Source organism: Globicephala melas, chromosome 1 (assembly GCF_963455315.2).
Source record: "Globicephala melas chromosome 1, mGloMel1.2, whole genome shotgun sequence".
NCBI classification, from domain to species: Eukaryota; Metazoa; Chordata; class Mammalia; order Artiodactyla; family Delphinidae; genus Globicephala; species Globicephala melas.
This window is the reverse complement of record NC_083314.1, coordinates 161,208,550-161,233,655: the sequence shown is the minus strand read 5'-3', so window position 1 is coordinate 161,233,655 and position 25,106 is coordinate 161,208,550. Positions and strand designations below refer to the sequence as shown.

At 50.1% G+C, this 25,106-nt stretch overlaps 1 protein-coding gene and 2 pseudogenes across 6 annotated transcripts in view; 2 read left to right on the top strand and 1 right to left on the bottom strand.

Annotated features, from left to right (window-relative positions):
- CSMD2 (CUB and Sushi multiple domains 2) overlaps window positions 1-25,106 on the bottom strand; it is a 671,005-nt gene that overhangs the window by 335,739 nt on the left and 310,160 nt on the right. For all 6 annotated transcript variants that reach the window (XM_060308114.1, XM_030870139.2, XM_060308126.1 and 3 more), the window contains exons 6-7: window positions 15,826-15,938; window positions 1,101-1,178 (exon numbers count right to left, since the gene is read on the bottom strand). In XM_060308114.1, coding sequence (XP_060164097.1) covers window positions 1,101-1,178; window positions 15,826-15,938 — 191 coding nt within the window. The remainder of the gene's footprint in view (window positions 1-1,100; window positions 1,179-15,825; window positions 15,939-25,106) is intronic.
- Window positions 4,141-6,725, top strand: LOC138842916 (60 kDa heat shock protein, mitochondrial pseudogene; annotated as a pseudogene).
- Window positions 6,784-7,768, top strand: LOC138842914 (60 kDa heat shock protein, mitochondrial pseudogene; annotated as a pseudogene).

Genomic DNA, 25,106 nt, shown 5'->3' with positions numbered 1-25,106 from the left:
TGCTCCCTGCCACCCAGGCATGGAGCTGTGGACCCACCCATGGCTTCTCTCCAGCAATTACTTCCAGCACCTCAGCAGAAGGGAGCACATGGAGGTGAAAGAGGAAAGGAGAGGGTCAGCAGGGAGCAGAGACAGAGAGAAAAAGAGGGGGAAGCAGATAGGGTGAGGGAGGAGGAAGGAGAGGAAAGTGGAAAGAGGGAGGACGAGTGGAAGGAGACAGAGAAGGGCGTGAGAAGCAGAGGGCAAAGGGAGGCAGAAGGTAGACCAGAAGGCCAGGTGTTTGGGGGACCAAGGGAGACTCCCTGCTGCCACCTCCAGAATGAAAACGGAGTGTTTCTTGGAAAAATCTGCTCTGCTTTCAAGTCCAGCCTCCTGGAGTGGCCCAGAACCTTTGGGAAATCCTTCCTATGCTCTAGCTCAAAAGCCCCTTAGCACAGGCTCTGATCAGGTGCTTCTGGAGTGACATTCCAGACAACTGCCCAGCATTGGACATTCTCCTTTTGATCTTTCAAACATCAATGGCAGGAACACGTTTCCATGGACAGAATCTGCCCCATGTCCAAGCAGGGAGCCCCCGGCACTCCGCTATCAGCTCAAGAAGAAGGATCCCCACCCTTCTAGTCCACGTTTTGCCCAGCCAGGTCCATGGACCCTGGTGGAAGGTTCTAGGCATTCCCCTCTCTCCCCTTCCCCCAATCTTGCCTTGGGAGTTGGAATCAGGGACTTGAAGCCTCCAAAATCCCAGCTGGAGTTTACTGACTCCTAGACGAGCCAGAAAAAGGATTGTCTTAGCAGGTGGAAGTGATTCAAAAGGAAAAATAAAGAAAGAAATGTAGCAGTAATGACTCCCTGGACTGCAGTTAGAATGGGAAGTGAGGGAGAAAGAAGAGGCAGGAGGGGAATGGGAGGAGGAACACGAGAAGACAGAGGGCAGGCCCCGGGGCTGCTCACTGGGCACCAGGTTAGTGTGTGCGTGCGCAGACCCGGGCGGAGGGAAGCCGGGCTGAAGGGACATCAGCACAGCATCATCTGGCTTCCCCGCGGTCACAGCGCCAGCGGTTCTGGCCTCGAGCGAGAGGCCTGGCGGGGCGGACACTTACACACAGACGTCTTCTGGCTGTTATCTTTGCTGGGCATCAGCTTCACACCTCGAGACTTCAACTCAATTTGCTTCTTGACTAGAGAAGAGATGAAAGGAAAATCAGGCTTAGTTGTCATATGGGACTGGGGATGGGTCCCTCTAGAATGATCCCTCTCTTAGCTTGGGACATTCCGTGGTGAGTCAAAGCCAGAAGCCCCTCTGGGCAGGGATATACTAAGGGTAGCGCTCAAGTGCAACAGGGTCTCAAACACGGAGAAAGAGCTGCTATCAAGGCTGGCTCTCTGGGGTGATCTCCCTGCAAACTGGTAGTGAGTGTCCACATGCGAGGCCCCGCGGCCCACCCTCTGCAGCTCTGCTCTCCTCCCGATCCAGTTCTGGCCAATTTCTGGACCAGCCCTGGCCAGGTGTGTCGCATTGCATTAGGGCCCCAAGTTGTCGCCCTCGCTGTAACCACAGCTGTTGCAATGAAATGTGACTGTAGTCCTTCCGGTTAAAGAGGTGGAGTATATTTCCTCATCCCTTGACTTTGGGTTTGGTCACTATGGAGGCCTTGACATGTCCAAAGCCTTGAAAAGCGCCTGCCAGATTAGGCTTGCCCACTTGAATCTCTGCCATCTTTGGGAGAAGACATGGCTGGTCCTGGGAGGATGAGAACATGAGGAGCAGAGCCCACCATCCTAGCCGAGCCCAGCCCACACCAGCTGACCTCCTGTGAGCAGGGGCAGTCGAGTCTGGGAGGTCACTGGGGGATGGTCTGATGGATTGAACTGGGTTTTGATCCCAACACTAAGTCCAGTCCATAGCTCATCAGGACTCGGCCAAATACCATACAAAGGGCCCCAGAGCCAGAACTCCACGATTCCAAAGGCTATTCCTCTGAATCCATCAACCTCCTTTGGGTCTGAGTACCCCTGTGCTCCAAAGCATTCTGCTGGTTGCCAAGGGCTTCATCCTGTCCCTGGTTATATGGCTTGGTTTATCTGTCCAACCCCAGAACCCCCTGCCGGGTGGCTCAGCCCCACTCTTACTGGAACCAGCAGCGGTAACAACTGTGACCAGCACTTCCTACGTGCCAAGCCCCGGGCTGAGGGCCTTACACGTTCTTTACTTAAATCAGCATCACTGACCCCTTTCTTTCTCTCACACCCACACACGATCTATCAGTAAACCCTCCCAAGTTTATCCCCAATGCAGTTTCTACATCTGTATCTCTGGTCCAAATCTCCAAGACTTCTCCCTTTGTTGCCATGGCCTTCCATCTTCCACACTTGCCCCCATCTAATCTGTTCTCAACACGAGATCCAGAAGGATCTTGTTAAAACACAAGTCAGACCAAATTACATCTCTCCTCAAAACTCTTCAGGGGCAACCCAACTCTCCTATAGTAAAAGCCAAAGTCTTTAAAAGGGCCTGCCCGGACCAATTGGCCCTCTCTGTGATCTCTCTGACTCCATCTTCGACCCCAGTCACTCTTCTCCAGCCACATGGGCCTCCCTCATGTTCCAACAATACACCAGGCATGCCCACTTCAGCCTGCCAGTTCCCTAGAAGGCTCTTTCCCAGATATCTTCATTACTTGCTCCCTTTTCTCCTTGAAGCCTTTGTGAGAACATCACTTCCTACGGCAGGCCTTCTCTGACCACTCCACTTAAAACTATACCTCCAACCCCAGCTCTCCCTAACCCCTACCCACTTTATCCCTAACTCTCTCGTATGCATATAATTTTCTTAGTGATTTTTGTCATCCTACGTTGCAACGTAAGCTCCACGAAGACAGAAATTTTTGTCTGTTTTGTTCACTGCTCTGTCCTCAATGCCTAGAATAGTGCCTGGTTCATAGCGGGTCCTCAATACTCATTTCATTTGGTCCTTATATATGTTCAACAACCTTGACCGGTAGTTATTATACCTACTTGATCGATAAGAAAATTGGGGTTTACGATGGTTTAAGTGACTTATTGTAGGTCACACAGCCAGGAGGCAGCTGTGCTCTTGGTGGGACCTCAGCATTTTCTCTTGTGACCTGTCCCCAAAGTTATCCCAAGGGCATGGTCAACCTTCTTCAGCATCTGTCCCCTCCCCAGCTCAGCCCCTGGAGACTCAAGATATTCACTCTGCACTTGAGATAACATGTCAACCCCAGAACTAAAGCCCACAGTGATCAGATGTGCAAAGGGAACCAAGTCCGAGTATTCCCCCATCCCCTGTCCATCCCTGCTCTGCCTATATCAAAAAGCTCCCCAGGGCTTCCCTGGTGGCACAGTGGTTGAGAATCCGCCTGCCGATGCAGGGGACGCGGGTTCGTGTCCCGATCTGGGAAGATCCCACATGCCGCCGAGCGGCTGGGCCCGTGAGCCATGGCCGCTGAGCCTGCGCGTCCGGAGCCTGTGCTCCGCAACGGGAGAGGCCACAACAGTGAGAGGCCCGCGTACCGCAAAAAAAAAAAAAAAAAAAAAAAGCTCCCCGAAGGTTGGTCCCCCAGCAAGCTGCTGTCGAAGCTGAATGCCTGACAAAATTCAGTTACTTCCACGGAGTCACCACTTCCCTCGTGCATCCAAATCCCTTTTATAAACGTGCATTACTCTCCATGTGTATCCAGCAGGAAAATTTCCAATGAACACTAACGTGGGCCCATTATCAAACAGAGGGTATTCATAGGGAAACATGCATTATTCAAGCCTAGCTAATAACGGTGAGGCGGGGGAAAAAGCGCCTCTGATTCAACATCCCTAAGAGAACAGGAATGGTCCCAGCACCGTGAGAACAATTCCAGCTCTTCTCCCGGGTGCCCCACCAATGGGCAGGGATCAGGAGACGGGCCTCTAGGACCCAGTGCAGCCCATCTGAGGGCAGGTCTGGGAAGATGGCTCAGGGCATCCGGAGAAGGAGGTGAGTCAGAGTCTTCCCAAGCCCCTTGTTCAGGTTCTCGTGTTCACTGGGGGAGGGGGTGAGGAAGGAGGACAGTGCCCCGTGGATGCCATTCCCAGGGGCAAACACTGCTTGGGTTTTCGTTGTAGCTGCTGAAGGGGGACCGGGAGATGCAGGTGGGTATGAGGGGGTGGTTAAGAGGAAGCCCTCTTCCTCTCTTCTCAAGGTTGCACTGAGAAAGAGGCTCCTGCCCCTCCCCCATCTCCAGGCCCCAGAGGCAATCCTTCCAATCCTGTCTACTCGGTCCTCTCCACGAAGGACTGTCTAACCTGACTCATCAGTGCTTAATAGTCACTGGATGACGTCATGCTGCCTCCCAGCAGGAGCTAATTCCGTTCTTCCTCTTTTGCACCCTGCTACTCACCACAGGATGGAGTTTGTTAAGGTGATGAGAAGAACTGGTTAAGAAGGAACCTGAAAAGCTAGAGGGGGCTCCTTAACTTAGATGCAAACTTTGGGACCGTTTACCCCTCTGAGCCAGGTCTGAGAGGCTGTGTCACCCACGCTGTTGGTGGGTCCCCACATTAGCTTGGGAAACGCGGGGGCCACAGCTCTGTGGGCAGGGGTTCCTCACACCAATAACACAACCTCTCAAAAAACATATGTCCAGGCCCAGGTGGCCTATGCCATCCCCAGAACTGATGAATGGGTCAGAAAGCGACCTGGCTAGGGGGGTACCCACCTGGCAATATCCACATCGCCAGGGATCTTAGTGTCCAGAAACCACCTCCACATACCGGCGTCGCAGTAGTTTGGCAATCCCAGGGAAGCGCTCGCACACTGAATTACACACAGCTAATTTGTCTTCGTCTGACCAAGTGTGTGGTGGGTGACCATGGAAGATGGAGCACCATGGGAAATCAGCCTTGAAATAAGCTCGTAGAAGAACTAGCTGGACAGACCAGGGCAGACCTGGTGTGAAGGGTCAGAGGACAAGGGCACTTCTCTCTCTAGGTCTCCACAGCGCACTGCTAACAGAACTAAGCAGAAAGCAAGGGCAAAACAGCAAGGACCTGGAGAATTTCTGAGGTGTATTTGTTCTTGTTTGAACATTCATTCACGGAGCGCCCACTAGCGTAGCACCTATGGTATTACACTGAAGCGCTGGTCTCTAAAAAGGATTCTGTAACTACTGGCGCCGTGGAGAAAAAGTGGAGCCTGGGGCTGGCTCCTCGGTCCCGGCTACACTTGAATGCACACCCCCGGTGCACATATGCATGCCACACATCCATGCACGCGTGCACATCCGTGTCTACAACCAGTGCACCCACAAGAACACATTTACGTCCCTGTGTACGTATGGCTACAAACCTTTACCTACAAATATAATTCACACTTATACATGTGTTTGTACTGTATGTGAACAAAGTCAGGACTCCCAAGAGAAAAGTGCTGGCTTTATCTGGTTGACGGAAATCTAAGTAGGTACACTCATCTCCTCCGAATGATAATGGCTAACAGAGACTGCCAGGCTGCTCCGTTCATCCTTTATATTCTGGTTAATTACAAGACATTTCCCCACTGTTGTAAAGGTTAGCGGAACACACGGTACACATTTAGCTGGAAGAATCTGGCGATACAAATGCCTCTCTGGTCTGCAGCACCAGTTATTGGGCCGAGCTAGTGGGAGACAAGGACCTGTTAGTGGAGGAGACAGGAGAGGGAGGCCTAACCTGCCTCCATGGCTCTGGGGACCAAGAAGTGCATGGAACCTATGGCTTCTTCTCATCCCAGTGGATTCAGACTTCCCTCCACAACAGTGAGCCCCTGCTCTCAGCCTGATCACTCGCCTTTCCCCATCACCTGGCTGTCCTGCTGGCTGGACCATCCCTTCATGTCCTCCCACATCCACATCCACACCAAATCCAGTTCATTCAGCCTCAGAAAATTTCTCCAGTGTGTATCCTTCTTTCAGTGTTCTAAGCCGTTCCTGCCCTAAACTCATCCTGTTTTTTGCTTGGTTTTGGTTCACCGATTCACTGTCTCTGGCCCATCTTAAAAAATGTTGCAGACAGTCATCTTTTAAAAATGGCAATCTGATTGCCACTTCGCAAACTTGGGTTTGCATCCTGCACTCTGCCCTTCCCTTGTCATTGAGGACCTGCCTCGCTGCCTTGGTCACCAGCCCTGCAGAAAGGCTTTTATTACTCACTGCCTTTTGCTGGACAAAGCCAGGTTCTGGCGCACTGGATCCTCATCTCACTGAGATTCATGCCAAAGATATAAAATTCGGTGCAGATGCCTAAGACCCAATGCTTCAAGCTGTAGACCTTCTAGCAGATGGGGAAGCTCTTACTACGGAGAAGAACAGTGGGAAGAACAGTGATTACAGAACAGAGCTGAAGATGCCTCAGAGTAACAAAAGATGAGGTATCTGTTGCCAGGTCAACTGACTTAAAGGATAAATATAAAACTATCACACCAGACTAGATTGGGATGCTGCCAACACAAATGAAGAGGCTGGAGTGGCACCACCACTGCTACTGCACTGGCACTCTTGATTGCCATGGAAGGCTTCAAGAAGATTAGCAAAGGTGCTAATCCGGCGGAAACCAGGAATGGTGCGAGGCTGCGTGTTGACGCTATAACTGCTGAACTAAGGAAGCAGCCCAAACCTGTGCTAAACCCCGAAGAGACTGCTCAGTTCGCCACAATGTCTAAAAATGGAGACAGAAATCAGCGACATCATTTCTGATGTAACCACAAAGATTCAAATGGTGTGCTTACAATAGAGGACAGGAAAACACTGTATGATGAATCAGGAACTGAAGGCACAAAAGTTGACTAAGATTACATATCTCTCTGCTTGAATAATACATCAAAAGTGCAGAAACGGGGATTCCAGGATACTGATAGTTTCTGGTATCCACTCTTGAAATTGCCAATGCCCAGTGAAAGTCTTTGGTTATAATTGTTGAAAATGCCCTCGGTACACTCGATTGGAGTAGGATGAAAATTGGCTTTTGGGTTATAAGAGCCCGAGCTCCAGGTTTTGGTGTCACAGAATGAACCCAACAAGGTTGATGCTACTGATGGTGTGGTATTTGGAAAAGTGAGTTGGACCCTCAATCTTTAAGGGGTTTTGCTTCATGACCTAGGAAAAACTGGAGAGGTTATTGTGACCAAAGGTGATGCCACATTCTTGCAAGGAAAAGGTGACAATATTGAAATTGAGAAACATAGTTAAGAAATCACTGAGCAGTTAGAATGTTACTGTTAGTGACCATGAAAAAGAAAAACTAAATGAACATCTGGCAAAACTTCAGATGGAGTAACTCTGCTGAAGATTGCTAGGACAGGTGACGTGGAAGACGATGAAAAAAAAAGTAGTCCCAGATGCTCTGAATGCCACAAGAGCTGCTGTTGACAAAAGAGTCACCTGGATGCTTTGCTTCAGTGTGTTACAGGCTTGGATTCACTGATCCAGCTAAATGAAGAGCAAAAAATTGGTACAGAAATCATTAAAAGAACACTCAAAACGCTGGCAATGACCGTTGCTAAGAATGCAGGTGTTGAAGGATAACGGATAGTTGAGAAATTTTTGCAAACTTCCTCTGAAGCTGGTTATGCACCATGCTGGGCATTTTTTAAAATATGGTGGCAAAAGGAATCGTCAACCCAACTCAGATGGTAAGTAGTGCTCTGCTGGGAGATGCTGGTGCAGTTTTTCGGTTAACCACAGCAAAACTCTCTGTGCCGCTGGAATTGCTAAAGGAGAGGAGGACCCTGGCATGGTAGATGGGGGGCAGTGTAGGGAGTGGCCCATGTTCTAATTCCTAGGAGCTATTTTTTTAAAAATTTATTTTATAGTGGAATATAGTTGATTAACAATGTTGTGTTAGTTTCAGGTATACTGCACACTGATTCCGTTATAACCCTAACCCTAACCCTACTGTACAGCACAGGGAACTCTGCTCAACACTCTGGAATAACCTAAATGGGAAAAGAATTTGAGAAAGAATAGAGACATGCTTTGCTATTAATAATGGGCTGTGCAGCGGTCTTCACGAACAACTTCCCAGAAGTCAGCTGGAGGAGACGACCGGAAGAAGGATGTTTAAGGGAATCACTATGGCCATCAGTTATTGGTTTCAGTTGCCTTTGCAACACTTTCCTCTCTCCATGGAACATCCTTTCTCCTCTTTTCTGCTCGGCTACCTCTTGTTGGAAGGCCTCACTCAGAGGTTACTTCTTCTCTGCCTCTCTGTCTACGTCTCAGGGAGTAGCCAGTGCCCTCTCCAGGCTTCATCCAGAACTCTGCTGAAGCCCTCATTACACAGGAACAGCAGGTCTGCTTCTAGCCATTTGCCTCATGAGCTCCTAGGTCTGCATCCCGGGACTGACACAGAGCCAGGCACATAGAAGGTTCCCAATAAGGGTTTGATGACTGAGTGGATGAATGACCCACTGTTACAGAATATGTGCTTTGAATTAATTTCTGGCAAAAGGAAGGGGTTACACTGGAAGCCTGGTGAGGTGAGGGGCATCACATATGTGTTCACGCTCACTTTGCAGTTCAGGCCCACTCTTTTTTTTTTTTTAAGATTTTTTTTTTGATGTGTACCATTTTTTTTTAAGTTTTTATTGAATTTGTTACAATATTGCTTCTGTTTTACGTGTTGGTTTTTTGGCCGTGAGGCATGTGGGATCTTAGCTCCTCGACCAGGGATCGAACCCACACCCCCTGCATTGGAAGGCGAAGTCTTAACCACTGGACCGCCAGGGAAGTCCAGGCTCCCTCTTGATTGAATTCAGGAGCTTGGCTCTGTAGGTAGCTGGCTCTGGGCTCCTGAGACTTGTGCTGAGGCCCCCAGAGGACCAGATGAGGCTGGTAAGGGTCTGGCAGCTCAGAGGGCTGCCAAGAATAGGACAGATGAGTCAGAGCTTGAGCCACGGGACGCCTGAGGCATTTTTGCTCCGGCCCAGGACTGTGGATCAGTCACAAGTAAGAACGCAACATGTTCATGTGAAAAACAGAAGCTTCAGCTTGTTACCGTAAAAAGCCTCAAGCATCTCAGTAAGTGCAAATTGTTCTCAAATGGAAAAGTTTATTTGGCAGACAACTGAGACTCAGCACAGGACTTCTAGAAAGCAGAATATCTTCCAGTCTCCTGGTCACCAGGGTTGACTTGACAAGAGAGGCAGTGAGAAGGGACAGTGGGGCCAGGCTGGGATCTGGCTGAAGGGAGGGACGGACACTAGAGGATGATCATGAGGTCAGAGTGGCAGCAAAGGGAACACGTGTGAGAAGGAGCCAGAGCAGGCAGCTCGCTCTCACTGCACAAGGGTTTCCCATATAACAAACAGGGGGTCAAGGTGACTGATGGGGTAGGAAGCTTCAAGTTTCCATTTCTTGAGTGACTGCCACGTGTCCAATATTTTACCAGGAGCTCCTTTAATTTCCAGTAGTCCTGTGGGGTTAATATTATTCCCTCTACAGACGAGGAAAGCAATAGTGAGGGGTGCTAGCCTCCCTGCCGGGGAAGCCCCTCACGCTTTGTGATCATTGGCCACTGTGGGCGTTTAAAAAAAGGCTCTTCTCACTGTCATCCCTTTAGGCTTAAAAAAATAAAAACAGAACAACCAAGAAAGCAATTAACACTCTGAGAAGGACTGGAAATATTCCTCGCCTGGAGACGGAGGGATTGATTATATAACCTCAGTGGCCTTCCCAAACTGGAAGGAACCTTATAGAACCTCAAGTCCTGGGGTTGCCAGGTACAGGAACCTCTTTTAATCTGCTTAGGTAAATGCCTGCTACAAATAGGTCAAAGAGAGAATTCTCTGGTTGAAGCTGGGGTGGATATCCCACCTGCTCAGCCCCTAGCAAAACAGCTGCTGGGAGAAGCCCTTGGCCTCCAAGGAACCCACTTTAAAAGCCCACTCTCCTGGGCCCATATCACACACATGGGGAGGACTCGTGCCCTAAGAGGGGACTGGCGGCCTCAGCCTCTACTCTGCCTTTATCTCTAGACTAGACCTTTCTTCTCTGAGCTACAGATGGACAGAATAGCCAAGTACTTATTCGATAGCCTTTCAACCCCTGATATCCCAGAATCAGTGTGTCTCAAGCCAAATCCATCCCCCACCTCCCTGTGCCAGAGGCTACCTTGGTGAATAGTACTTTTTTTTTTTTTTTTTACTCACTTACTCAAGCTAGAAACCTAAGATTCACCCCCTGACGCATTCTTCTGCTTTCCCCATCCCCCCTCACTCCCAAATCTGACGGGTCCTGAGTCCAGGGTGGTTTGCCATGGAGAGGTCCCTTCTGGTCTGTCTCCCCCTCTCCCTCTCCACTGCCTCTGCCTAAACTCTGGATCCTCATCATCCTCTCATTCCCCACTAGTTTCATTCTACAGCAAAGATTTTTCTAGAATGAAAACATGATCACACCTTCCCTCTTGTTAAAACTTCTGATCACCTCTCATCACCACGGAACCAAGCCCAGCTTTCCTGCAGCTTTTTACGACGAGACCCCCACCTCTCTTTATGGCCTCATGACCCGCTACCCCTCACTGCTTTGTTTTTTGTTGTTGTTTGTTTGTTTATTTTTGCTGTACGCTGGCCTCTCACTGTTGTGGCCTCTCCGTTGCGGAGCACAGGCTCCGGACGCGCAGGCTCAGCGGCCATGGCTCATGGGCCCAGCCGCTCCGCGGCATGTGGGATCCTCCCAGACCGGGGCACGAACCCGTGTCCCCTGCATCGGCAGGCGGACTCTCAACTACTGCGCCACCAGGGAAGCCCCCTCACTGCTTTGGACTGCAGACGTCACTCTAGGTCGGCAAATGTTTTCTGTAAAAGGTCTGTGAGTAAATACACTAGGCTGTGGCCCATCGTCTCAGTTGCAAACTATCCAACTCTGGTAGCACTGAAGCAGTTGTAGACAATCCGTCTATGAATGAGTGTAACTGAGTTCCGAGAAATCTTCACTTATGGACACTGAAATTTGAATTTCATGTAATTTTTATGTGCTATGAAATATTCTTCTTCTTCTGATTTTTTTCCTCCAACTATTTAAACATGTAAAACCCATTTTTAGCTCAAGAACCATATGAAAACAGACAGAGCGCTAGGTCTGGCCTGCAGGCTATAGTTTGCTGACCTGTGCTGCAGACACACACACATATTTGTGGTTTCTTAGACTTAGCACTTTCAAGCTCCCTTGCTTCAGCTCTACCTGGAATGCTTCTTTCCGTTGTCTGTCTGGCCTCTTTCTGAGACTCACACTGAAGTCACTGCCCTTTTCTGGCTCTCCTTAAGTGTGTCCAGCAAAACGAAGCGCTTCTTTATCTCCATCCTAGAACCCTTCATCAGGCCTCAACTGTAGCTCTTCTCACGTGGCAGAGAAGTTGTAGATTCATGTCTGTTCCTCTCTTGAACGTGCTCTCCTTGAGAGCAGAGACTGGCCTCGTTGTGTTCATCTTTCTGTGCTGTCACGTGGTAGTGTCACATGGGACACGCTTGTTAAATGAAATACAATTGCCCACCTTGCGACAGCCAGCTCCAGGCAAAGCAAGCCTAGAACTCAGATCCCCTGATACCATGTGGTATTGGTTAAAATTGTGTCTGGCTATGAACAGCCCTAAATTCAGATTGGATTGAGACAGGAATGGAATGTGTTGTGTTGTAGGTTAGTTAGATTTATTTTATTTTATTTATTTTATTTTTATTTTTTGTTTCTCCGGGACAAAACATCCATCGATATAATCAGGAGTTGGTAATTGTTGGCTCTGAAGTGCCCTGCGTCCCTTGAGACTCTAATGCCATAAAGCTGAGTGCGGGTGAAGCTGATCCCGTGCTGATGACTCCCCAGGTCCATTCTTTAAACTTCTCCCCCCTGCTCTGTGCCCCCAGAGCCAGACCCCTGTGGACAGCTACGGAACAAGGGGGCCCACTGGTCAAACTGGTCAGTTTCCCAGGGCATAGAGCAGACTGTTCTCTTGTTGCTGGTTTCCTATTGGGTTGGCAGATGGGAGGCACAGCAGATGTGAGGGAGGGAGAAGGGCAAGATCTGGTGACAGATTCCCGGGCCCCCTCCTCCTGCACTGGTTACTGATTCCCAGGCCCCCTCCTCTTGCACTGGTGACAGATTCCCGGGCCCCCTCCTCCTGCACGGGTTACTGATTCCCAGGCCCCCTCCTCCTGCACTGGTGACAGATTCCCGGGCCCCCTCCTCCTGCACTGGTTACTGATTCCCAGGCCCCCTCCTCCTGCACTGGTTACTGATTCCCGGGCCCCCTCCTCTTGCACTGGTGACAGATTCCCGGGCCCCCTCCTCTTGCACTGGTGACAGATTCCCGGGCCCCCTCCTCCTGCACTGGTTACTGATTCCCGGGCCCCCTCCTCCTGCACTGGTGACAGATTCCCGGGCCCCCTCCTCCTGCACTGGTGACAGATTCCCGGGCCCCCTTCTCCTGTACTGGTTACTGATTCCCAGGCCCCCTCCTCTTGCACTGGTTACTGACTCCCAGGCCCCCTCCTTCTGCACTGTGATATTTCCAGGTCCCTCTTCCTGCACTGGTGACAGATTCCTGGGCCCCCTCCTGCACTGTAGGTTGGCAGTGGTCAGGCTCCTCAGCTGTGCCGGGCGGACCCCCTTCAACGGCTCCGGCTCTTGCTCCTCTGTCCCCTGGCCCTTTCTCTACTGTGGTAACGGTCTCTCTGTCGTTCATTCTCTGGGTAATCTCATTAAAAAGAAACCCTCTGGGGTTTCCTTTAATCTCACCTTTACCTCTGTAATTGGACCCTTCACTAAACCTTCTTCAGTTAAAGCCATGCAATAAGTATGCTCCTGTCTCCTACTAGACCCCTGACTGAAAGCTCTCTCTGCTACTCTTTGGGACTGAACTTGCAAGTAGCAAAACTTAGAATGGTCTTTTGTGGTTCCAAAGTTTTCCCTCCTTTAGAGCAATGGTTCTCATTCGGGGGTGATTTTGCACTCGGGGGACATTTGGCAAAGTCTAGAGACTTTTTGGTTGTCGTGTGTGTGTGTGTGTGTGTGTGTGTGTGTGTGTGTGTGTGTGTGTGTTGCCGGCATCTAGCATCTAGTGGGTAGAGGCCAGGGATGCCCCTAAACATCCTGCAGTGCGTGGGGCAGGTTCCCACAACAGAGGATCATCCAGGCCACGATGTCAATTGTGCTGAAGCTGAGAAACCTGCATTATAAAGCTACCAATTGAGTTTCCAAACGATTATTGTAGACCCTTGCACTATATACCCTCAGTCTGGAAAACACGAGAGAAAGTTCACAGGGGAGAATCACGTAGGAACACAATCAGTTTACAGCGCAGTATATTAGGATGCCAGACCCAGCTGAACACGGCTGGGGTTCACACTCAGACTCCGACATTCTATCGAGGAGACCTCACGCCAGATACCTACCCTCTCTGCAACTCTCGCTCCTCATCTGCAAAATGGGGCTAGTAGTAGTACCTGCTTTACACAGTTGCTGTTAGGTCTGAATGAAGTAATAAATGCCAAGTTCTTGAAACCCAGAGAGAAACGCTGGCACACACCAGTGTGCAAATCCTGTTCTGGGCTGTCTTGGGCGGAGTCAGAGAGAGAATAAGAAAGGGCCTGCTTTGGAGAAGTTCATAACTAAAACCGCTTTTCAGATTGTGGGTTGTTCCCTGCTACAGACTTTGAAATTGATTTCGAGGTTGCAACTAACATTAAAAATTGGAAAAGAAATTTTCAGGGTGCCTCACCCTTACTAAGGGTAAATACCACTTGGTGACATTTTCCTTTTAGTTCTGCAGATATATATGTGTGTCCTGGGTTGCGATGGAAAATGTATTTTTTTATGGTGGGGTGTGATTAACAAAACAAAGTTTTAAAGATACCAGTCAAATAGGAAAAGCGAGGCACCCAAAGCACCATGAGAAGGCCCTGTGATTTTGCAGAAAACTCACACAGGGCTGCGAATGAATTCGAGCTTCACCACGTATAGGCTGTGTGATATGTGCGTGTTGGGCAAGTTACACAACCTCTCTGAACCTCAGCTTCCTCCACTGAAATACGGAAATTAAAAACATATTCGCCACTGCACTGTGGGGAGGATGGAATGGGGCAACGCGCATACACTGCCTAGTACAGGGCCTGGTGCACAGTAGGTGTGCAATGGATGTGTGCTCCTGACCTAGCGGCTGCCTGGCCTGGGTCCTCATTGGCAGAAAACCCTAATGTATGACCGTGACAAATGGGCCCTCAGAAACGTGAAATATTAGAAACACCTGGCACCTACTTAATCAGGTGAAACAATAACATTCATCTCTTCTTTCCTAGTTTGGAAAACACAACAGAGAGATCCAGAGAGGTGCTTCACTCCCACAAAGCCCCAACCTCAGCGGCGGAAGCAATGTATCCAGGAAAGTTCTCGGAGCCAAGCTCGCCAGGCCAGGTTAGTTTCCTGTTTATTTTTAAACATATTTCAAGGGACTCCTGCTACCCAAGGCTAAGGAAATGAGGTTATTCATAAAACATTCAGATTTTACAGGTAATGCTTCTACTCTCAGTGCTGCTTTTATCCCAGTGTCCATCCTGAAAGCCTGGCCCTGGGGGGCCCCGCTCTGCCGGTGCCACCTCCCGGGTGGGCAGTGTGCTCAGAGCCTCCGAGGTGAGGCTTGGAGGGACGAGCTGCCAGGATCTCCTCCACTGGAGTCACTGCTCCCTCCTGACCCTCGGCGGTGAGGTGGTGGTCACAGCTCACTCTTCCATCAGGCCTCTGTCCTACGCACACCAATATACCACACTCTCTCACTCACAACACAGCCCACTCTATTCCCCAGGGTCTTATATAGGGCCTTCTGCTTAATGGGTGTGCAATACAAGTTCACACTGAATCAACTAGAACCAACCTCAGTTTGTAATTGGTGATAGTAATGGCTTAATGAGCAACTCTGAAGCCAACCCTTGGTGTTTATCTCTGTGGATAAATTTTGTGTACTTTGAACAAACTCAAGGTTGAAAAGGAATGCTGTCATCTACTCCCACCCAACCATTGGATTTGGGGATCTCCTCTAGGCGTGGAGAGCTCCCTGCCTCGGGGTCAACCCACTCATTTTTATGGGCGGCTCTCGGGGTTAGGAAATTCTTCACGATTGGAGCAGAAATCTGCTTACCTGCAGTTTCCACCTGCCATTCTCGGTCTGATCTCTTGCCACCAGACAGCTCTTCACAGATCTGAGCACCTAAGCTAGAGAGCTCCCTAGAGCTGTTTTGCCTATCGTTTGTCAAACGTCTGTGTTCTACGTGAAATGAACAAGAGCTGAAATGCGGGCAGCTCTCCCACTTTATACCAGGGTAGGCTAAACTCTGCCGGTTAAGTGGGTGGGCTCTGGATTCAAAAGGCAGGAGTTCAGATGGTCTTGGGAAACTGCCTTCATTTCTCTGGGCCTCAGCTCTCTCGTCCATCAAATGGGGATGGTGATGGTATTTACTTCACAGGGTAATGATGAAGATTAAGTGAGATGACGCTGACCAAGTGCCTAGCAGAGTGCCCGGCTCTCAGGAGGCCCTTGGCATAAACTAGTATGGTTTGCCTGGCCTGAAGACGGGCAGCTCAGGGTACACCATTCTGCACAATTTGAGAAGTGTCCTCCCTTGGACAACAGACCGCAATGACAGACGTAGACACGCAGATATGCAGACCTCTGAGTCTGCAGATGAGAGCAGGACAGCAGAGGCAAGCGTACCCCGAAGACACACCGGACCCAGTCCGGGGACAAGATGGCCCCAGGCATCATCTCTGCCGCCCCCCGCCCCCCGAGGAAGCAGGGCAGCCCGGCCCCGCCTACCTTGGTACTGGGCGCTGAAGCCGCGCTGCCGGTGGTTGCCGTCCGACGTGAAGTGCAGCCGTAGCCAGTTTTTGCTGCTGATGACGGGGGCCGGGAGGCTGGCTCCGGTGAACCTGTGGGGACAGGAAGACGGGGTCAGGGACCACAGCTGCCCGAGACCGGGCACCCGGGAGTCTCCCCACTGCCCATGTGTGCTGGGGCCTCCTCCCAGGCCTGGCAGAAGGGAAGGCCGTGCTGGCCCGGCCGCCCACCAGTAGCCTGCAGCCTGGGCTGCTGGAGCTGGTTCCCCCAGGGGCTCTTCCCACTGCTGAGTTGCTGAGAGGAGGGGCGATCCTTCAGGCCTGGAACAGAGGCCTATTTCTCCACCTTCAGCAGAGGTCTAGCTGCCCAGGAGAGAGGTCCAGCCCTCCCAGCAGAGGCCTGTCACCTCAGCAGATGTCCACACACCCACCCCCAGCAGAGATCCAGATTCCCCGCAAAGGTCCAGCCCCAAGCAGAGGACCCGCCCAGCTCTCCGGCAGAGGTTCAGCCCCCGACTCCCGGGCAGAGGTTCAGCTACCCCGAGCCAGCCCCTCAGGAACGCGAAGGAGTCAGGAGAAAGGGCTCAGGCAGCCACTACAGGCAGCACAGCCCTTCCCAGGTGTGAGAGCCTGTTTTGGGGTCACTAACTAGGCGCTGGGTCTTCTCTGGCTCCTGCCCCTGTCTCTGCTCCTCCACAGGAGGCCAGCCCCCACTGCTGGGCCACCTCTCTGCCCTTAGATTAGCCTTGTCTGCTTTCAGCCAGTCCGGCTCAGTGGCTGGGAAACCCGGATATCCCCGACCGTTGCCAGGCACTGCCCCAGCCTCTCGACCAGCTGTGTCCTGAGCCAGCTTTCAGGTCGATCAGATCTTTCCTCCTAGAGTTGCTCAGAGCTCAAGAACCTTCCATGGCTCCCCGGTGCCCACGCAAGACTGGCTTTCCAAACTTTCCGCACTGTCCCCTGCTTGAACGGGCCTCCGCTCAGTGCTGGCCCCTCCGCCACACCCAGGCGAAGCCCCGGATGCCCCTCGTCACTCTGCTCACTGTCCTGCACCCCAGGAGCCCCTCGCCCTTCTCTCCTCAACCCCACAGCCTCCAGCGGGCCGATGCCCAGTGTCTCTCCGCTCCTCCTACCTGCGTCTGAATCAGGGACCAAACCTCCAGATGTATCCCCTTTGGCACCATCACTCCCACCCCGCCTGGACACCCTGCTTACATCGAAGCATTCCGAGCTTTCTCCTTTTCTATGCCTTTGCCTTTTCCGCCTGGAAGGTACCCGCGCGTAACCCTCTCTCCTGCACCAGCCGTATCACTCGAGGCACTTCGGGATGCCCTCAGATACCATGTCCCCAGGAAGGCCTTTCCTATTCTCCTTGGCTCTGAACCCACACGGACTTGGGTTCAGATCCAGGCTTCACCACTTCCTACCAGTGTGACCTGGGACCAGTTAGTTGATCTTTCTGAAAATGGAGGAAAAACACTGGCCCGGAGAGTCTGTGGGAATACGTGAGAGGCCTTACGGGCAAAGAACCTAGCCCAGCATCTGACACATATTAGCTCAATAAACATAATTTTCCTTTCCCCTCCTCTGTGATGCCACAGCACGTTATTAAAATTATAATTCATTTATCTAGGTGTGTGTCTCTAGGATAATGCCGCAAAGAGGGCAGCGCAGACTGGTGGGTGGGGGGGGGAGGGGAGAAGCTGGGACTCCAGAGGGATCGGCTGTGTCATCTTATGAAAATTACTTAAATTCTCTGTAACTTCATCTGTAAAATGAAGATAATAATCCCTCTCTCAAAGGGCTGCCGGGATTGAATGAGATGATACACAGAAAAGACTTTAGCGCGGTCTCTGGAAAATAGGAAGCCCTTGGTAACTGGCAGCTGGTATGTTATTCTCCATCATCTTTATTCTTCATCTCTGTGCAATGCTCGATACAAAGCAGGTGTGTCAGGATTCCAGCAGAAAACAGATGGCTCGGTCATATGAGAATAATTCCAGTTGAATGAATGGCCTCGTCACCACCAGGGATGGGGCGGTATCCTGAGGCTGTTAACAGGGGTCTGGTTTCCACTCACAGGCCTGGAGAGGACATGGTTATCCCCGAAGGAGAGGGTAGCATAGAAAGGGCCACCCTGCAGGACCCAGATCTTCAGTCAGTGGAGACGACAGCCAGTTTGTGAAAATCCCACAAGGAGGGAGAAAGACACACTCTCCTCCCTCCCCTCCCCTCCTCCAATCTACTGCTGATGCTTCTGTTGATGGAGCCCAATTGGAAGCCAGAGGGCAAGGGAGCATATGGATGTAGTCTCACAAGTAAGTCTTCCTAAGCATGGAACAGGGTAGACAAGGGAGGGGCGATGATCTGGAGGGGTGAAAGGAAGAGATCCAGCACGGTGGGTCTCCATAAATGCGTATTAGACAAAGGAACTAACCAAGGAGCTTCTCACCCTGCAAAACTGAGTTTTTACTATAATGCAAATGCTGACATACACCAACCTCCAGGAATATCACCCACATTGCTATGGTAAGAGCTATTACAGAAACCAATTACTGTATTTCACCAGACCCCATTTAAAATACTTTATTACAGGCAGAGTCATTTAAGTTTTCTAAGGAGCCACAAACAGTATTGTGGGTTTTTCCTTCCCCAGGCCAAATTCAACTCTATCTCCATGACAAAGCCTGGAGGCTATTTACATAAGGGAAGTAGAACTAGGGAGAAGTTACCTGAATAATTCAGAACCAAAGGCTGTTCACTGCAAAATGGAATGAGGGGAGGATGCTGGCGTCCCAAGAGCAGGAGGAGAGTAATGATCAAGGCTGTAACCGCAAGTCAGAAAGTCGGTATCCTCCAGCCCTGGGATCCGCATTAACCAACCCCCAATGCTACAGGCTGGAGGAGCCCGAAGGGACATCCCCTGCCTCCCATTTCTCCCACACCTTCACCTGCTCCCAGGAATCCTGACGATGATTGTTCATTCCCAAGGCTTAAACTCAGGGCCCTGTGCATCTTTACTCCGCACTACCCCTGCCTCCTTGGACATAAATGCACACTGGAGAGTTTTCTTGGCATCTGTCAGAGAATGGGAGGCTTAAATGTTGGAATCATCACATTAAACACTGCCACTGCGACAGTATCATGCCTCACGCGAAACTCTCCAATAAAAAGAACAAACGACCGATGCATACAACGACATGAATGATTCTCAGAAGCATTATGCTGAGTGATAGAAGAGTATATACTGTGTGCATCCCTTTATATGAAACTCTGGAAAAGACCCATCTACAGTGAGAGAGAGCACAGGGGCTGCCAACGCTGGGGGTGAGAGGTACAGGTGGGGATTGCCCGGGAAAGAGTACGGGGGAGCCTTCTGGGCTGATGAAAATGTTCTGTATCTTAAATGAGATGGTGATGATATGGCATATACACATTTGTCAAAGCCCCCAGAACTGTACATTTAAAACGGGTAATTTTAGGGACTTCCCTGGTGGTGCAATGGTTAAGAATCCGCCTGCCAATGCAGGGGACACGGGTTTGAGCCCTGATCTGGGAAGATCCCACATGCCGTGGAACAACTAAGCCCGCGCACCACAACTACTGAGCCTGCGCTCTGGAGCCCGCGTGCCACAACTACTGAAGCCCGCACACCACAACTACTGAAGCCCGCACGCCTAGAGCCCGAGCTCTGCAACAACAGAAGCCACCGCAATGATAAGCCCGCGTGCCACAATGAAGAGTAGCCCCCGCTCGCCTGTGCGCAGCAGACAAGACCCAACGCAGAAAAAGAAATAAATAAAAAAAATAAATAAAATGGGTAATTTTATTTTATGTAAATTATACCTTAATAGAGTTAATTAAAAACAAATCTTCAGTGGCTCTAATCCTTAGAGTCAAAGACCATACCAGGGTCTACAAGCCTTAAAAAAGCTAGTGTGTCTTCATCTCTCATGTCTCCTCCTCTACTTATGCTTTACGCTCCAGCCACATGGGTCTCCATGCTGTTCAAAACTGGCCAGGGCCGGGCTTCCCTGGTGGCGCAGTGGTTGAGAGTCCGCCTGCCGATGCAGGGGACACGGGTTCGTGCCCCGGTCCGGGAAGATCCCACATGCCGCGGAGCAGCTGGGCCCCTGAGCCATGGCCGCTGAGCCTGCGCGTCCGGAGTCTGTGCTCCGCAACGGGAGAGGCCACAGCAGTGAGAGGCCTGTATACCGCAAAAAAATCCCCCAAAAACTGGCCAGGACCGCTCCTGCCTCGGGGCCTTTGCACTTGACAGTTTCTTTGCCTGCTGGCTGGGTCTTCTCCCAGACTGCTACCTGGTTCACCCTCTCACTTCCTCAAAGGCTTTGGTCAAATGCCACCTTCCCAGTGAAGCCTTCCTGGTCTGACTTTTGCCTGCTTTCCCTCTCTGAGCACGTCACACAGACTTGCAGACAGACAGACACACACATACCCCATTCTCTAGTCAAAGAGAAGACCTATGTGAACTGGAACACACACTGCTTTTTAGTGCTTCTCTGCCTTTGCATGCTCATAATGCCTTTTCCCCTTGCACCACCTGGCTGCACAGAGAGGTTAAGCAACTTGCACAAGGTCACACAGCTATTAAGTGGCAGAAGTGGGATTCAAACCCAAACCATCCCACTCATGCTAGATAGAGCCTCTGTACTCGGGGAAGGCAGTGGAACAGTTTCGGCTGAATTCCATCCTGTTCCTTTACTTTCTCTCCCTCCGCCTCCTCCCAGGATCCTCTTTAATTTTGCTCCCTGTTAGAATCATAATTAAAGAAGAGAAACACAAAGAGAGATTCTCCCCTTCAAATATTTCTGTCCATATTAACTTCACTATGGGGGGTCTGGGGAATTCCCAGTTCACCCAGGAAATTGCTACCGCAGTACAACATAAAATGTATTTAAGCAATTATGCTCGATTCTTTTTTCTTTTTGGTAAATTGACTTCCGTTAAATGGGGCTTCCTTAATGGAATCTGGCTTGGGGAGAATTAAAAAAAAAATCACTCTCTTTAATGCATGTAGTTGATTATGGAAAAAGTGGCTTTGAGTTCCTCTGCAGAAAGCTCTAAGCTCTGCTTTCAGTAATAGGAGAGCTCAGAGTGGACTGTGTGGATAGCATTTCTTCTTAAGAAGCTTCTCGTACAGTCAGGATGTTGGGGTGCTGAGAGACACGCCCCACAAGACGACAATAGTGATCTGCAAGGAATTGCTTCCTAATCTTAAACTGAGAGGAAGTAATATGAGGAGATCTTGGTTTAAATCTCAGCATCCCTGAAAACGCACATCCTCAGGGGAACTTTCATCCATTCATTTACTCACCAAGCACATACTCTGTACAAGGTACTCTGCCTGCCGGTGGCTACCACGCCCACTGTGGTTCCCTAGATACAACAGTTTCTGCAAAGCCTGTCATCTACAGGGTTCGGCTTCACGGTCTCCTTCTCTGTGCAGCTTCTCGGTCGATAGCCTCTGGCTTCTGTGCTCCCAGAACACCTTCTGTGGGCTTTATCTCTTAACCAAGTTATGTGCACAGCCTGGATCTGATTCAGGCTTGAAGAATCTTCCAGGGCCAAGCATAAACCACCACTCCACCCCCGACCCACCCAGCCGGGGAGAAAGTGACATACAGGAGGTGCTGGCCACCCCACTCCCAAGCCCTCTGCCCTTCCCACCTGCTGTCTGCTCTCCCCGCTGGGGAATGGAGAGAACACCATGATGCAACCAGGGGAAGCCTTCTGGAAATGTCTTGGTGGTGGCAGCAAAGGACACAGAGGCCCTTGTTGGAGGCTGACTCCTGTTCCCCCTCCCAAGCTTCCCCTCACCCCTGAAGTGAGCCTTTATTGACTCAGCCCTGACACCCAGTCTCATCACAAATGATTTCCATATCAGTTTTTCTTTAGCCAAACACCTAGGACTCTTGTTCTATTGAGGAAAACGCTTTTCCCAAGACAAACCTGTGATGTTACATATTTTCCAGGAACTGGGTGAACGTCTGGGGTGAGTGCAAGTCCCTTTTGGCTGTGGGCTGCTGGAGCGCCCCAGCCTCTAGACTTATCTTCGGAAAGAGGCCCTTTGGCTTCCCGAGGTTCTGGTTCCCAGCAGTGCCTGCCCACCCCAGGTACTGAGGCAGTTCTGAGAGGTCTGAGCTACCCTACAAAGATTCAACTCGTGGCTACCTAACTGTATGTTCTGGGGGTTGTTTTCTATGCTCTGAACAAACCAAAGCTTCCCCTCTTCTTCTTCTGGAACCCCTATAATTCGAATGTTGGTGCGTTTAATGTTGTCCCAGAGGTCTCTGAGGCTGTCCTCAGTTCTTTTCATTCTTTTCTCTTTATTCTGCTCTGCATTGGTTATTTCCACTATTTTATCTTCCAGGTCACTTATCCGTTCTTCTGCCTCAGTTATTCTGCTATTGATCCCACCTAGAGTATTTTTCATTTCATTTATTGTGTTGTTCATCGTTGTTTGTTTCATCTTTAGTTCTTCTAGGTCCTCGTTAAATGTTTCTTGCATTTTGTCTATTCTATTTCCAAGATTTTGGATCATGTTTACTATCATTATTCTGAATTCTTTTTCAGGTAGACTGCCTATTTCCTCTTCATTTGTTAGGTCTGGTGGGTTTTTATCTTGCTCCTTCATCTGCTATGTGTTTTTCTGTCTTCTCATTTTGCTTATCTTACTGTGTTTGGGGTCTCCTTTTTGCAGGCTGCAGGTTCGTAGTTCCCGTTGTTTTTGGTGTCTGTCCCCAGTGGCTAAGTTCGTTCAGTGGGTTGTGTAGGATTCCTGGTGGAGGGGACTAGTGCCTGTGTTCTGGTGGATGAGGCTGGATCCTGTCTTTCTGGTGGGCAGGTCCACGTCTGGTGGTGTGTTTTGGGGTGTCTGTGGCCTTATTATGATTTTAGGCAGCCTCTCTGCTAATGGGTGGGGTTGTGTTCCTGTCTTGCTAGTTGTTTGGCATAGGGTGTCCAGCACTGTAGCTTGCTGGTCGTTGAGTGAAGCTGGGTGCTGGTGTTGAGATGGAGATCTCTGGGAGATTTTCGCCATTTGATATTTTGTGGATCTGGGAGGTCTCTTGTGGACCAGTGTCCTGAAGCTGGCTCTCCCACCTCAGAGGCACAGCACTGACTCCTGGTTGCAGCACCAAGAGCCTTTCATCCACACAGCTCAGAATAAAAGGGAGAAAAAGAAGGAAGAGAAGAAAAGAAAAGAAAAGAAAAGAAAAGAAAGAAAGAAAGAAAGAAAGAAAGAAAGAAAGAAAAAAGGGAAGGAAGGAAGGAAGGAAGGAAGAAAAGAAGAGGATAAAAGAAAAGAAAATAAAGTAAGGTAAAATGGCACATATATACAACGGAATATTACTCAGCCATAAAAAGAAACGAAATTGAGCTATTTGTAATGAGGTGGATGGACCCAGAGTCTGTCATACAGAGTGAAGTAAGTCTGAAAGAGAAAGACAAATACCGTATGCTAACATATATATATGGAATTTAAGAAAAAAAAAGTCATGAAGAACCTAGGGGTAAGACAGGAATAAAGACACAGACCTACTAGAGAATGGGCTTGAGGATATGGGGAGGGGGAAGGGTGAGCTGTGACAAAGCGAGAGAGAGGCATGGACATATATACACTACCAGACGTAAGGTAGATAGCTAGTGGGAAGCAGCCGCATAGCACAGGGAGATCAGCTCGGTGCTTTGTGACCACCTAGAGGGGTGGGATAGGGAGGGTGGGAGGGAGGGAGACGCAAGAGGGAAGAGATATGGGAACATATGTATATGTATAACTGATTCACTTTGTTATAAAGCAGAAACTAACACATCATTGTAAAGCAATTATACTCCAATAAAGATGTAAAAAAAAAAGCTTCCCCTCCCCCGTCATTCCTGCTCGTCAGCGTTCTCTCTCCCCAAGATGTGCGCCCTCCTCCCAGCCACCGCACCAAGGCATCATCCTTAACTCCTTCCATTCCTTCGCTCCCGTGGCCAACTGTGGCCACATGGTCTTTACCGCACGACCGCATCGTTCCTCACCTGCGCCACAGAGACAGCCTTCTGATCTGCCCCCGGCCTCCATCCATCTTCCATACTCTGTGCGGGCATTTGCTCAAGTCATTGCCTTGCTGGAAACCCAGCAGCAAAGGACCACTGGCTCCAGGATAAAGTCTAAGCTTTTTCATGTCTTCCCTGTCCAGTGATACCCACTTTGAGCTCCAGGCACTTTCAAGGCTCCACGCCTCTGCATATGCTATTCCCTCTGCCTGGAATGCCTTTTCCTGCCGCCCGACCTGGCTACCTGGGAAAATATCACTGATTCCACGAACCTAACAAAATGCCTCCTTTCCCCCACCTCTCCCTCTCCCTGCCCCTGTGGGAGGAGCAGTGCCCTCCACGTGTCCACTCTGCACCTTGGACATGCCCCACTGCTGTGCTGAGCACAGTAAACTGTAATCATCTTTTGACCTGATGACCACCTCCCTGACTCGAAGGCGAGCTCCATACACGCGGGGACAGAATTTTCTTTGTCTCTGTGTGTCCAGCAACACAGCACAGTGCCTGGCACACAGAACCAATCAGTTCCATAGAACCGGGCTTGGCAAACCACAGTGTGCTGTCTCTTTTGTCAGTAAAGTTTCACTGGGTCACCACCGTGCTCATTCATTTACATATTGTCTGCTTTCAGGTTACAAAGGCGGAGCTGAGTAGTTGTGACAGTAACTATAACCTGCAAAGCTGAAAATCTTTACCTTCCCCTTTACAGACGCCAAACGTAGAAGCCTTTCCCATGATGCAGTCGGTTGGTAAAAAACAATTTCTAAGTGGGGAATGATAAAAGAATACATTCATAGCTTAAACACTTCATTATAATATAAAAACACCTGGAGGGACATGGTTTTTTTTTTGGCCAGTCCATGTAACTCAGGAGCAAGGTCTTTCCTTTGACCGTGGGTTTCTTCTCCGCATTGTCTATCTTGCATAAATTCCACCGATAATGCGTCGCTCACCATTTCCAATTCTGCCACAGCTCCTCCAGTCAACAGATGATTATGGAGCACCTGCGATGTGCCAAGCATTGTGCTAGGCACTGGGGATGCAGCAGTGGGCAAGACAGACCTGGCCCCCGCCCAGAGGGAAGCAGCTCAGTGGCATGCCATTCTCTCACTCACTCACACCTAATATTTAGGAAGCAATTCTTTTCAGAGCATCTCCTTCATGGAACCATGTCAAAGCATTCAATTTAGTTTCCAGACA